Genomic DNA, 15,819 nt, shown 5'->3' on the forward strand with positions numbered 1-15,819 from the left:
ATTGACATTAGACTACTGTAAGATTCCACATGACAAAAAATCTTGTTTCCTTTCTTCAGCAAGTTTGCAAGCTACAACATTAGCACATGGAGTTCTGGCTGTAGTAGAGACAGCTAAAACTGTAACAGAAACTAGATCACAATTTCCACACTTAATAAGGCAGTAAGTCAGCTGTTGCTATGGGACAGAGCTGGTTGAATTGTCATAACTGTTCCATAGGCATAAATCTTAGACTTGTGCCAGATGCTTCACGCTGTTCCTGCTGTGCAAAACAGCTGGAAATTCAGCTTAAAGAATTTCTTTCTTAGAGATAAACTACAGGTGGCATAGAGTTGAGATAACGTGAATTCAAAGGGAAGATACACTCCAGCTCCAGGATCTCTGTTGTGGCTTCAGGACGCATGTCTGATCCTGGAGTTTGTACTGTGATAGGTAAAACTGAGTTCAAAGTATTGGAAACAATCTTACAAATTGATGTAAAGAGGTGAAGCTGGTTCTTTTCCTTTTTATGAATGTGGTTTGTCACAGTAACTTTTGGTTTGGTGCCTTTTTCAGTTTTCATTGATTTTTTTCTTTGTTCCAGAGATCCAGTTTTGCAGTAATATTTTGCCTGGTAGTATAATCAGTTTGGATTCTGTACTCCTTTTTAACTACCTTTGATAATTATAGTAATGTCAAATGCAGGTGAATCTATTTGTTCTGTATCAAATTGGGACAGATTAATCTGAAAAATAGCAATTATGTGGTGGATCCCCATCTAGTTGATGAATTAGTTCTCAAATGCAGATGAACCTTTGCAGGATAGTCTTTCTGAAGGAACAGATATGGTTAAAATACACTGGAAAATGCTTGCAAGGAGTCCCCTGTGAGTAGAATTGTTACTAAGTTAAGGCTGTGGATCTACATGTTAATACTATTTCAAGCAATAAGTTTACATTAAAAACTCGTAAGCAGTGAAACATGACAGCTCTCACTAATTTCTCATATGGTGCTCTACTGTTTGTTAAATAACAAAAGTTTTAGTAGACCATTTCTAGTATGAAGCTTATTCTGAGCTTAAGGGTCAAGAAACATATGTACTGTAGGATGCCTTCAGTAGAGGTCTGAGCTGAATAAAACAGAAATAACACCATCACTGAGGCTTTGTTTACACTCAAGACTTTAACTATGTTCATGTAGCTAAAGCAATATAACTGAACAAGAAAAGACAATGGTTGGCTGGTTAGAATGTGTTTATGGGAATGGAAATAAATTATAGTGCTATAAGCTGTATTTATAGCAATGTAACTGCAATAGGATTGTACAGAGGAACTTCATTGGCAGGAGGAAAAATCACATCCCTCACTGGAATAATCATGCTGTACTTCTATGTGGGGGCCAGGCCTAAATTAATTCCAGTTGCATTTCTGAGTACTTAAACAGGAAAGCTGCTTCAGTAAAGGCTTTCTTTGGCTCTGAGAGGATTTAACACTGAGAGGCGTTGAACATCTGCATCTTCACTGAAGTCTGTGCTGTTTAAGGTGCTGTAAGCCATCATAGTCCTGTGTTTCTGCCTTGGATCTAAATCTCATTGAAGTCAGTGGGAAAATGCTTGGGTGGCTGAAGGACAGGAGCCTCTTAAGAGATCTTTGTTAGACTGGCATATCTTGTTTTGTGACAGATCAGGTGCACAGTCAGTAGGAAACAGTTTATCCTGAGTACAGTAAAATGTGCCAAAGTGTGATCCTATGTGACAATCACAGGGGAGAGCTGAGACACAAAATCAAGTTTTGTTTTGTTCAGTAGTTTTATTTCTGCTTTTTGCTTCCATAGCCTGCATATAACTAACACATGATTACAAGCCCAAGCAAAGCACCACCACCTCTCTCCGAGGGCTCAAACAAGCCATTTATTCTCCCTGCATATGAGTTTAAATACTTGTTGGAGGAATGGTCTATCTAAAAGGCTGTTTCCGCAAGAGCTTTCTCTGGCATAATACTTCAGTAATACTTCTCATAGTACACGGATCTGGGAACACTGAGGAGGGGCAGCTCAAAGATCCCAACATGCACTGAACACATGAATTTAGATGGAAAGAAGACAATCAGACATTCCTTTTTTTTTTTTTTTTTTTTTTTTTTTTTGTGGGGGAGGGAGGTGGAACTATAATGTAAAGAGTTTCAGATTAAACACACCCAGCATAATAAACTAATAGTTCTTCAGAGTCAAGGACTAAACTAAGTTTGTTCAGTTCTTAAACTGAGTCAGTAGTGTTTCTAATCAAAACTATTGGTTTATTTTAGTTGGAAGTAAATATCCCATTTTCAGGCATTTTGTTCTTTAATTTTGGTTCACATCTCCTTTAAACACTTTCCTCTGAAGTGGCAGTTCAGGCTTATCAGATTCCATTACTATTTCCAACATAACACCATTTAATTTTGGTTTGGCAGATAGATTTTCCATTAATGCTTTTCAGATGGAGGTGACATCAGATTTTGGTGACAAATTTTTTTCTGTAAGGGGACTTTTTATTACTGGGATCACAGAATAATTGTGATTTACATGATTTTTACCTTTCCTTTTTCCTGTCTGATAATATTCATCATAGTAGTGAGACCGCTGCTAGATTCTGTGGACTCTGGGTCAGACCCTGAATTTGTTTACAGTCATTACAGGATCTGTTTCTAATCTGCATCTTCATGAACCTTTTCATTTTAGTTCCGTCTCACAAGACCTACAGTATATTTTTTTCTTATTAGTTTCCATTCAACGTCACCACAGCTGCTGTTGCCACAGATACAACATGATGAAGAAGGAAAAGCAACACACTTTCATAGGGTTTCTGCACATATGCACATAGAGTAATTACGTGGGGGGATGACTTGTGCAGACTACTTGGTCCACCTCCCACTCAAAGCAGATGTTAACTTTGAAGTCAAGTCCAGCTTCAAAGTTGGATTAGGTTGCTGACAGCCTTATCCAGTTGAAATTTGAATCTCCGCACTGATGGAAATTCTGTGATTTCCTCAGCTACTGTTCTTGTTCTCCATATGAATAACTTTTTATACATACCTGGAATTTTCCTGCTTTGCTGCAGTTTTTAAATTGGATTGAGATGTTTATTAAGTTAGAATATGGAGTGAGTTCTAGAAAGATTTTTCATTTCTTGGAATAAAAGTACACACTTGAAGATAATCCTATATAATGATAATGAAATAAACCCATACACATCAGTAAGGGAGGCAGCAAAGAGGTTTACAAGCAGCCAGTCTAAAAGAATAAGACTGAAGTACCTCTTTTGGTAGTCGAAGGAAGAAGTCATGGTTATAAACACATCTGGAAGGTGGCATTTTGGTAAGAACAGGCCCTTCATTAACTTCATGGGGGGTTTTTTGGTGGTTCTGTTTTGGGGGTTTTTTTGCACCACAAGGCAAAATTCTCCACACATGACTTCAATGAGATGTAACGTTTCCTTATTTTGGAATATTGCCCTATTTAAAGAAGTGATATTCTATGCTGTGACAGATTAATTGGATTTAAATACCCTAGTCTTTAAGGAAAATGCTCCAAGATGAGGGGATACAGGTGCTGCCTATTCCAAATGTCTGAAAAATAATTAAAAGAGAAAAATCACAAAATGTTGAATTTACACAGTGATGGGATTTAATTCTGGCTTGACTGAGCCTATCAAGGGTTGTGTGGCTAAATCTGTTGTCAGCTGTAATAAACACTCTTTCTGCTTCGATTTATGTGAACATTTGCAGCTGTTGAAGAAACAGGCATCTTTGCCTCTTAGTCAAACAATACATAAAGTGAATTGTGCTAGAATAGATGATGTGCAAAAACAGGTGACAGAGCTGGGTGGTAATCGATTGACTTATGGAAGAAAGTGTGAGGGACATACTTTTTTGTATTGATTGCCTCCTACAAGTCATTAGATTGTGAAAGTGGAGCCTGTTTAACAGCAGTCCTTGAGAGGGAAAAAGAAAAAAAACATACATGGTTTTATTTTATAGTCTACCTGGAAGCTGTATTCATGTAATTTAGACAGATCCACTGAATTAATTTTCAGCAATGTACAATACATACCAAAGTGTATTAAGAGGACTGTGCCATTCTGCCTTTGTCTGCTTAACTCACTACAGACGTGAACATGTGCTATGTATTATTTAAATGTGTAAGTTGACACATACAATTTATAGGATTTAGGACTGGGAAGAACATGAATTATACAACAGAAGGCTTTCAGCATGCTGCAGAGTTGAATGATTTTAATGCAAAATGAAGATGCACATTAACCTTAAAAAAATCAAAAGGACTTGGTCAGTAGTTAGATAACTGATCCAGACCATCATGCCCATTTGTCCTGCTCTCAGCAGTGAATTTAGTGAAGATCTCACTGGGAGGTGGGGAAAGCAAATATGAACTGAGCTGGAAGATCAGGACAGTGTGTTTATATGACTGTTTTCTGATGAAACAGATTCAGGTAGTCCATGTAGTAAAGCTACCCTTTAGTGTGACCATGGCTCTTTCAAATTTGATTTGAACTGAGCTTGAGAAAGAGGTACAGATATCAAATAAAATTGCCACAACTGTTACAAATATGGGGTTTTGATGAGAGGAAGGAGCCCAACCCATCAAGAGCCTTTGCTGAGACTACAGGAACATACAGAAGTGCCCTAACCAGTGAGAAAGGCTTCCTACTGAGTCTTGAGTCAACCCCAGAAACCAGATGCAGGGAAAACTGGGCTTTTCTAGTTCTAGGGTTCAAAGAGCAACTTTTTTTTTTAAGCATAAGTACAGATATTGTGAAATGTTACTCTAAAGTGAATATAATACAGTCTTGATACTCTTTTTAAGAAGATTGAAATCGGGATGTGCCAGTTTAGCAAAGTGAGCTTTCAAAATGGGCATGGCGCTTTTTTTTTAGCTGAGTGCTTCAAAAGCTATCGAAATAGCCATTACCTTCTGTCCTGGAAACTGTCAGAAACCTATAAATAAACAAAAAAATACAGGATCAGGGAAAAAATGTTATGCCAGCAGTTAATGTTGTTATTAATTCCGTTGTTTCTTTTTTTTTTTTTCTTTTTTACAGTGTATCCTATTCAGTGCATGTCTCTGAGGATTACCCAGGTACAGTGCAACATTCCTGTCCATGACATATATGCATGTTATCGCAATTTGCTATATTCAGATGAGAATGTCTGAAAGGGTGTTGATGTCTTTCAGGTGCATCCTTGTGCTAATCATTTTCCATGAGCTAGTTTATTTTCACAGTCGTTTCTCCTTTTCAGGCTTCATTTATCAGGTAGGTCAGGGTGAGAAAACCTGCTTCACAGGTTTACAGAGACTGGAGCTTGTGATGCTTTCCGTGTCTGCAGCCAACAGTGATAGGAGTGAGAAAGTGCCCAACTCCTCTTTGGCATGGTAGATAAAGCTTGATCTTTCAAGAGGCTGAGCAGTCTGGTGTGGGGCCAGCAAAGCACTTCTGCATTAGACCTTAATGAGATACTCACGTTCTTCAAGTTAAGCCTGTGGACTTGCACTGATGCTTCTCAGGGTCATTTGGAGCCAAGGGTTTGTGTATGGGTATGTCTTTGATAATGTAAGCTTGCAAAGCTGTTCCCAGCTGCTCAGTCCTGCCTCCCTTTCACACTCTGAACTGGGTTGGCAAAAGCTTTTGTGTAACCGTGTGGCCAATTTAGACGAGGGAAGTTACTCATATACAAGACAACCAGGCAAGAGCAAAAGCTAGTTTTCAGCAAGCTTATTTCCCTGATTTACTTCCCAAAGAGACTGCACAGATACTTCACGTGGCACAGAGGTTAGCAGAGGCAGGAGAGGGAAGCAAGGATGAGGGCAGACAGGCACTGTGCAAGTAAAGGTACATGGTATTACTCTTGGATTGCACCACATTGTGTATTTTGCACCTGGGATTATGTAATAGTGTAAGTACCATGAATGATATGCAACCCTCTGGCCTTTTTTGGTCTTTATCCATAACATCTCTATGATATTTCTGAAAGAAATACTTCTTGTTTCTTTTAGAATCTCTGAAGAAGTGAGGCTTTGATCTTCTTCACTATAAGCAGTAGACTATGTCTGTCCAAAACACCAGTGTGTTTGAAGCAGATATAGTGAGAAATCGACATCAACAGTGATGCTAAATACAATGGATTATGTGAAATAATAATAACAAACTTAATGAGAGATGTTTTTTTTATCGGCAAAAACTGGAGGGAAAACTGCTACTAATAATAGTCTTTTTAACATGTAGTAAGGGGAGAGACTGAGATTCGTAGTACACGCAGTCATACCAGTGATAAATTGATTTACTGATTACTCCATTGACCTGACAATGAACAGAGGGACAAACAGTTGAACAAAATCTTCATTGTACATTATTAACAGTTTGCTTTATTAAACATCGCAAAACTTGATCTCTGGAAACCCTAACTAAGTGGCAATCACTGAACCAGCAGTTACACCCACGGCACATGAGATCTCATCTCCTGGCAAACTCTTCTGTCTGACAGGCCTCCAACTTCCCTTACAAATGCTATTTGCAGCATGCCCTGATGGCCTACAAGCCTGAGTGACTGTGGTGGCTCTAAAACCTAGTAATATTCTCTGCCATCATCCCCTATATTTTAAAGCCAGATAGAATTTGAATATTTTACACTGCAGCTAACTTGGGAGGTGGGGGTGGGGTGGTGTAAACCAGCTGCATATGTTTACTGATTAAAATCTAACCCTTCAAGGCTTTTGAAGACCTGATTTTATTAATATCTCCAGCTTTTGCAGGATGTATGTTTGCTTTGTGATGAAGAAGTGTTTAGTGTGTTAGGAATGATAATGACTCTTTGCCATTTTACAGCTGTGGTCCTAAAAATACTCATTTTGACTTAGTGAGCCAGATTCTTTGTATCTTCTTTGTCATAAATCTCTAACTTAACTTTACTGCTAACTGTGGCTCTCTTCTCTAGCAGGTATTTTAAGGGATATTTCAGGGACATGTCAGGGTCAGGGTGCAATGGTGTCAAGTCTGGGAAGCTGTGTGCTGATGTCCTCCTCAACTGGAAAGTGATCTTCAAGTATTTTTGCTAGTTGATAGAGCAGCACATGCTCATCAAACTAAATTTCTCACAGGATAAATCTTTGCAGATCAAGGTTTAAGTCCGTTAGTGTGTAGCTATACCGAAGTTATATCCTCTGAAGATTAAGAGTGTGTAATACACAGTGGATCAAATTTGGAAATCCAGGAGAAGGCTGTCAGAGTTGATCATCATAGAATCATAGAATGGTTTGTGTTGGGAGAGACCTTAAAGATCATCTAGTTTAAAGCCCCGTGCCATGGGCGGGGACACCTTCCACTAGCCCAGGTTGCTCAAAGCCTCATCCAGCCTGGCCTTGAACACTTCCAGGGACGGGGCATCTAGAACTTCTCTGGGCAACCTTTTCCAGTGTCTCACCACCCTCACAGTAAAGAATTTCTTCCTTATGTCTAACCTAAAACTACACTCTTTCAGTTATACTCTTTCATTACCCCTCATGCTGTCATGACACTCCCTTGTAAAAAGTCTCTCCTCAGACCTATAAGGTCTCCCTGGAGCCTTTTCTTCTTCAGGCTTACCAACTCTCTGAGCCTGTCCTTGTGAGGAAGGTGCTGCAGGCCCCTGATCATCTTTGTGGCCTCCTCTGGACCTGCTCGAGCAGGTCCATGTCCTTCTTATATTGGTGGCCCCAGAGCTGGACACAGGACTCCATGTGGTGTCTCACGAAAGCAGAGTAAAGGGGGACAATCACCTCCCTCGACCTGCTGGCCACACTTCTCTTGATGTAGCCCAGGATACGGTTGGCTTTCTGGGCTGTGAGCGCACACTGCTGGCTCATACCTAGTTTTCCATCCACTAATACCCCCAAGTCCTTCGCAGGGCTGCTCTCAATCCACTTTTCACCCAGCCTGTATTTGTGCTTGGGATAGCCTTGACCCATGTTCAGGACCTTGCACTTGGCCTTGCTGAACTTCATGAGGTTTGCACAGGCTCACCTCAAACTTGTCTCTCTGGATGGCACATCCCTCCCTCCAGAGTGTCGACCGCACCACACAGCTTGGTGTCATCAGCAAACTCAATCCCACTGTCCATGTTGCCAGCAAAGATGTTAAACAGCGCCAATGTCAACACCAGACCCAGAAGAACACCACTCAGCACCGCTCTGCATTTGGACAGTGAGCCGTTAAAATAAATTGCAAGTGCATGCAATAAATATATGAAAATAGAAGAGATTAAGTTACTATACAAATGATGTTCATTCAGCCAAAAGTGATACCACCACAAGTAAATTTTAGATACTGTAAGAAGAGCTTTGGGTAATGCGTATACTCTAGTTGCCTGCATTGCTGTTATGTATGCAGCATCACCACTTCTTTGGCACTGATAACAGTGTGTAGCTATTGCTAAATTGCTTCATAAAGCATCAGAAGATTACAAACAGCTGAGCATTAAATCATACCTATGGGAACTGTAATATGACATGACAAATTTCAATAATGGAAGGTATTTGAAAGTTTCATAATTATGAGTGAAAGCTAAAATACGCTCACAGAGGCACACCGAACAACTTAATAGGAAGAGTGTTGAGACAGTAATGTCTCGAAGTTATATATACATCACTGAAATTGTGAAAATATCACTGAAAATTTTAGAGGCAGGTAATAACAGTTCCAGCAAAATATTCCTGTAACCATTTTCTCATAACATTGACACAACTGGGGAAAATAATGCTCCTAAGGAGCAGTTACAGAATATAACGTCAATGAGTAGACTAAAGTCCCATTAATATGAGTGGATCATGACTCCTGTGAGAACCATTACAGCAGGAAGCATTTTGCTAATGGATATATGTTCAGAGTGATACATGTTGGCTGCCATAAACTTGTAGAACTGCTGTTTATCCTAGTGATTTGTGGGCTACACACGTGTTAACAAAACATCCCTATCTTAGACCTCATTAGATTGCAGCAGAGATGGAGAGAACCAGTTTGGCAACAAGTAGTTTGCTGCATCCCTCCACTGAGCCCAGGCTCTAGGTCCTCCACTTAAGAGGAGAGGTGTTCCTGGGTGTAGTGTGTTAGAAAGTGGATGCTGAAGAAAGCAAACCAAAACCAGTATCTTAATTTCAGGTTTCATTAGACTGATGGAAGGAAAGAAAAAAACCCTAATGACTGCCAGATAGAAAAGGAAAACAAAAATTTGGCAGGGAAAATCATACTATCCAGCTGCCAAGAAAGAATGACAATGGACATAAAAATATAATTAAAATCTATAAAACCTGTAACTGAGCAGTCCTTTTTTCCATATATGTATATCTTGGTAATTGTCTATTCTGTACAGCACATACTGTTGTTTTTCCTAATTTTTCATACAGCAGTAAGTTGTAGCACGTGTATTTCCTTTCTGCCATCCATATATATGGTGTTAGGTATATTTACAGCCAAATGCTGGCCTCTTGTTATTCCAGCTCATTTGACTCTATAGCAGTAAGTCGCACTCCCAAACCTGGTAAAGGAATGGGCCTGTGTTGTGTATGCCCAGAGCCATCCAGCTGGCTGACACTGAAATGATGACAGCAAGGTGGAGCATGCAAACAGAAGCCAGGCAGGGGTTTGTGGAGAGAGTGCGATGCAGCTGTGCTGGAGGCATAGCTCACAGCCTGTCCTGCCGACAGACAGAAGTGGGAGAAGGAGTGAATGCTGGCAGATGGCTGAAGGGACCCTGTTTTATTCGCACGATGCTGTGGCTCTAAAACACATGCCTGTGCCAAGCGCATAGCCCAGCAGACACAGACTGAGCTGGTTGCTGTGCCCACTGGAGTGCAGTGCCCAGGGAAAAGTGGTGTCAGCCTCCTGCAGCAATTGCCTGCGTGCAATGTATGTATGTTGAGCTGAGTGCAGATCGCTCAGATTACTTCGTGGGACAGCGCAGGAATGGAAGCAGGCAAAGGTGTGGGATAGTGTCAGACTTGGTAGATACGTGTGAATGTGGCAGAAAGGCTGTTTTCACAGGCATCAGGCTGGGAAAGCCCCACGCGTCTGCCTGTGTTCAGCAGTGCAGCTGCGAGTTTGCAAAGGCAGCGTGACGCACCTGTACGAGAAAGTGATGACAGCACCAGGGCTTCATCTTGATACAGGCTGCTAAGAATCTCTGTAATACAAAAGGATAATGTTACAGAATTTACTGCTCAATTAATATTAACATCTTTTAACATTTCACTGGAAGCACTGTGGTCAAAGGGTTTGAGATTGCAGCAGTATGCTTAAAATTACATGTGAGTTCACACACTTGCTGATGTAAGTCCAGAGTGTTCAGAATTATGATAAATCAAGTACTTGTTTCAATTCTTTTATTTGTCTCTTTATCTGTGATTATCTTAGTTGTCAGCCTTTCTCCTCTAGAACATAAGTTTTAATTCATCCCAGATCAGTAGAAAACAAAATATTATTACTTTCATAGGCAGTTCAGCAATTCAGGCAAAATTAGCTTCTGCAGATACTACATAAAAACTTGCTGTTCCTTGTATTGTTCCTAAACATATAGTTAGAAAGCCAAAAAAAAGAGATCAGACCAAAAAAACAACACCCCTCAGCCTAATCCCTACATTTTGTAAGAAAATTTGGGATAGACTTTCCATACTCATATCCATACCTAACACTTTTGTTACGTGGGAGGAATTTTTTTTTTCCTGAATCAGGCACAAGAAAGGTTATCCACTGATTAGAAGATACTTCAAACAACCTTTATGTGACTAGGCAAAATGAGGCACAGGTATTTTGCATAACAGACTATTAACACCCAGCTCTGAATGCAGCCTTCACTCTGCAGAGCAGAGTTTTAGTGTCAGGCATAACAAAAAGCATAGAACAAATCATCGTTTTGGAAGAGGTTGGTTCAAACCCCCATAAGCCTTGTGGGATGGTTCAGAGCAGCACTTGGTGTGGTTCACAAAAGCCATGACATCAGACTCCAGGGGTTTGCTTGTATAAAATTTACGTCTGACTCTTCCATCCTTTTGGTATTTTTCTTTTTGTAGCAATCTCAAGAGAAAAAAAAATGCACCACGAAGATGATAATGCTCGGCTTCCCTAGCCATCTGGGGAGTGGTTCATTATGGTGCAAGGGTGGGATGGGCAACATGGGAAAAAACTGACAGAGCACAACTGGGCTTCACCATGCAAGGTGTTCTTCTTTCGTAGATAACACTTATGTTTCCAGTTCTGATAATGATGAAGATGTGTTAGTTACGACAGAGCCGATTCCAGTAATTTTCCACCAAATCGCTACAGGTAATCTTATGTCCCAAGTGTTGTATCACGTTCATATTTTGTAAGGAAAGACAAGATGTTGCCTTCACTTAAGCGGAGATATGTTAATGTGTGCAGCTATACAGTTTCTCACAGTTGTGCTGTAGTAAACTGTCCTACATTTCAGAATAGACGAAATTAAAATATTTCTTTTGGGGATCACCATGATTGTCTAGGCAGAATGTATTTTATTCTTTTAATGTCTTGCAGTCTGTGCTAAAGCAAGTCTCCTTGAATACAGTTAGAGGTGCTTAATACTTCCCAATTTTAAGTTTTTATGCTCACTGGCTTAAAATTGCACCAAATCTTCACCACTGCGAATGAAACAGTCTATAACTACCATTGCCTCTGATGAATTATTTCAGGAAACGACGAACAAAAGGATTCAGCTGTTTCACTAAATCAGATTTTTTCCCAGTGATTTTGGGAACCTCTCATTTGAAATTATTTCCATACTTTCAAAAAGTATTTGATACATGAAAGGGTATGCTTTTCAGACATAGAGGCACATTTATAAAATATATAATAAAGATTTGTGCATACTCTGTAGAGACTTTTTAGATTTTAGCAGACAAATTCCCTGATGATTTCAGGCTGCAAGAGAAACTGCATAGAGCAGTCTTAATTCTGGCAGTTCTTCAGATAGGAACACTTGACTTTGCAGTCTTTTTATTATTATTACATTGCTTTAGGGCTTTTTTTGCATAACACAGAATCAGTTTGAATTCCACTGAAAAACCAATATGATCTTCAGTCTCTGATTTCATTTATACCAATGTAAATCAAGAATAATTTTACTGAAGTCAGTGCAGTGGCACCCAAACAAAAACTGGCCATTATAGTCAGAAGTTAAGATAAATTTTACTTGCAAATATTTCTATAATTTAAAAAGAAATAAAGCCTGTCATCTAAAATAGAATTAAAACCTATGTTTTGTATAGAAGATGATCTGATTTAATTTTGCTAAGGGGTTTTGATTTTTCATTCTTTTATAAGGTATACAAAAGTAATGAATGACACTAAATTGTAAATCACAGATTGGGAAGAACAAATCTCCTAGGTGGACCATCTGAGTTTCATTTCATAGTTAAAAATATGAATCTTCTGAGACGTAGGAGCTTTTTAATTTTAGACTGTTGTATCGTAAACTCTTAGATGCTTTACATATCTGTAACTTTTTGTTCCTTAAGTATTTCAAGTCTGCATATGCAAAATTATTTCACATTTTTCACAGATGTTCCCTATTTTCCCTTTTCTTTTAAGAATTAAGAAAAACCAGTGATGTCAACTACTGCTTATCCATAAAATCAAAACTACAAAGGGAAAATGGAGAAGTATGTATTTCTTTTGTATTGAGAAGTATGTATTCTTCTGTATGCCTATTTTAACGGAAGTTATTTTAAGAAACAACAGAAAATAATAAAATATGAATGTTTACCATAGATTTCCTATCAAAAGTGTGCTTGTGCGAACTGTACACATTTACACGTTTTAGATGATAATTGTAGTTCTCTGGGTTTCATGTGTGGATTAACCAGTGAATCACTTAGCTGGCATAGGGATGCTCCCATCCTAGGAAATTCGGTTTTGACGTTTATTTAATTTTTTGTTCAACAGTGGTATAGACTCTGTCTGCCCCCAAAATACAACTCTCCTGGAGAAGTAGGTTATGACGCTATTACCATTTAACCTACTCTTGCACATAGGACCACATCCCATTTATCAGCTCACTGCTTCTTTGTGTGGCCTACAACAGCGCCACTGGAGGCTTTAGACTTCTGCATGACTCTAATCACCATAAATAGTGTCTGGAGTATTAAGGCCTTCCAGTTACGGTCGTATCTGTGCTGTGCCTCTGGCATGGGTCCCTGACCAGTTTCACTGAGACATTAACTCAAGAAAGAAGTGGCACGAATGTGAAGTCTACAGTGCTTGGCAGTCTTATGGGTACAAAGAAGATACCACATAGGCTCCTACCTCAAGCAAGAAGTTGAGCATTGTATCAGGAGTTCAGATGCTTGACTTAAACACTATCTTTGGTAAGGGTGGTTGCTGAATTTCTTGATGACTGCTTTTTAGGCTCCAATCTGTATTTGATCCTGGAAAGGGGAGATAAGCATGCCCAGATAAGCTAGTGTGTATGGCTGGGTTTTTTTAACAGATGAAACCTGATTAGATATCAAAAGCTGTGCTGGAAATACTTTGCTTCTACTGCCTCATTTGTTCAGTAAACATTAGAAAAATCCAAGTGCAGGAAGAATTTACCAATTTGATTAAAAGCCTGAGATACAGTTAGCTTTTATGGGACAGAATTTGAGCTTTTATTTTGTTTTTAGTTGAACGAGGTGTTTAAATATGAAATTACTGAAAAAGAAATCCTAACACTGACCATATCTGTTGGCTAGACAGAAGCTTGATTAGGATAGTATGGGTTTGTCACTATTCTAATGTGAGAATTTCGTTTCTCTTTGGTTTGTGTTGAATTTTTATTCAGTTGAATTCTGTTTTAACACAGACTTCCCCGTGAGCTAAGGTTATTCTAAACCAAAGAAGACTAAAGTCACTTTGTTTCTTTTCAGTGAAATAGAAGCAGAAATTATTTTTATGCCTTGGAGAAAATTGCTGTGAAATTGGCTGAAATACAGTTTTTGTCATATGTATACGAATAGAGCAGAAATTTAGAGGCAAAGGTAGGGAAATGCGATTAGAATGTCTGACCATAGAAATTGGTGCTAAGGTTATATTTGACATTTTTGAATATATGGGATTTAGGGGTAACTTCTATTCTTTGATTCATATATCTGATTTCTATTCCATTGTGGCAGTTCTGTGCCAGACATAAATACAAAATAAGCAATAAGTACATCATGTTCAGGTTGAAGTGAAAAATTATGATTTTAGCAGGTGTTCTTTGGGGGATCCTTGTCAACATAGGACCTGGTAATAACACATGGATTGTGGGAAACAAGAATTAATATTGTCAAGCAATTACATAATTATAAGTAAAGGTTCCATTGGTGGGAAGCAGAATATAACACTTCAGCTCATGCTGAGTTGCAGTCTGTACCAGGATCAGTTCTATTTACTTGAGTGCAATTATTCACAGAGCAGCCTATTTAGAGCAGGTTTTACTTGGGCAAGCATATTACTTTCTAATCCTTAATTTTCAAAGTCTCAGAATGGAGCTAGTAAGAAAATTGAGTTTGAACTTTTCTGGCAACAGGCTGGAACTTCTGTTAAAAATAATAATTAAGCAGCAACATGTCAGTTTTTCACAGAAAGGAAGTTAAGAGATCCCATGCTCGAACTTGAATTATTTCCTTAAATTATTGGAATTGATTTACCAGAATAAAGTAAATTAAAATTTTATTAGGTCACTGAAACACCAAATTAATTAAGTCCAGAACCTGTCTTGGCAGGTAAATTACTATTTGTTTAGCAGAAGCACAGAGTGAAGTATCCCCACATAGTCTGCTGAATTCCTCAGTTCCTTTAAATAGCCCACTGTGTCTGTAGCCAGACAAAGTATTCTCTCTTCAACATATATTCAGGGTGTTTTTATGTACCCAATTAGTAGGTGCTTGCTTTGTCTGATATTTCACTATTCTTAAAACAGGCCCTTAATACTTTTCTGGAAAAATAGTAGCAAAAAATCTCTTAATAAAGGGTGCTATGAGCTTATTTGTAAAAGCAAAATTCCTGTAGTTATAAATAGAACTATAAATGCAAGACAGCATATCATTTGTATCACTGTTAACTCTGCTTTTCCATTAAGGAGTCACGGCACAACAGCACAGTTGAAGAAGACTCTGAAGGAGATAATGATTCTGAGGAATTTTATTATGGCGGACAGGTAACAGGAAATTTTTGCACAAATTTCAAGAAATTCATATTTGAAAGCTTCTGTTATTCATTCCATTATAAATTTATGACAGTAATTTCTTATATTTATTCAACATCAGAATGTTATGTGTATATATACATAGTATTTTATAGTGGAAATATTGAATATGTTATACTGTGTAATTATATCAAATTTAAAATAATTAGTATGTTTACATTTGCAAAGCTGTAAGAATAGAAGAAGCAAGTACTTTTCAGAAGTTTGAAAATAGAAGCCAGTTGCTTACTTCCAGGAAATAGATATTCATGCTTTAAAGCTTATTCCATTATTGAAACATATGGGAAGTCAGGCTGGATCCAAATCTGTTTCCTTCTGGAGGACTAACATTTTGTAAAGTCAAGACCACTGCAATTTAATGGTAAAAATGGTTATTACAACACACTTTTGATCTAGGCAATAGTCCATTCTTTTTCTGAGCATTACAGTTAAACTTGCCTTGAAAAATGCTGCATATTTTTAGATGAATGTACTGCTCTGTGCGTTTCCCTCAGCAGAATTAGTTATTATTACATTCTCTTATATATTGGGAAATAAAATCTCTTAATCTCCTTTCCTTTTGCAATGTCAATAGAGC

General features: G+C 38.4%; 1 protein-coding gene across 2 annotated transcripts in view; it reads left to right on the forward strand.

The window, feature by feature from the left end:
- The window catches only part of PARP8 (poly(ADP-ribose) polymerase family member 8), a 125,640-nt gene that overhangs the window by 50,621 nt on the left and 59,200 nt on the right, over positions 1 to 15,819 (forward strand). For both annotated transcript variants that reach the window (XM_074812588.1, XM_074812587.1), the window contains exons 3-6: positions 5,075 to 5,112; positions 11,234 to 11,323; positions 12,605 to 12,675; positions 15,117 to 15,194. In XM_074812588.1, the coding sequence (XP_074668689.1) occupies positions 5,075 to 5,112; positions 11,234 to 11,323; positions 12,605 to 12,675; positions 15,117 to 15,194 (277 nt within the window). The remainder of the gene's footprint in view (positions 1 to 5,074; positions 5,113 to 11,233; positions 11,324 to 12,604; positions 12,676 to 15,116; positions 15,195 to 15,819) is intronic.

Source organism: Strix aluco, chromosome Z, assembly GCF_031877795.1.
Source record: "Strix aluco isolate bStrAlu1 chromosome Z, bStrAlu1.hap1, whole genome shotgun sequence".
NCBI classification, from domain to species: Eukaryota; Metazoa; Chordata; class Aves; order Strigiformes; family Strigidae; genus Strix; species Strix aluco.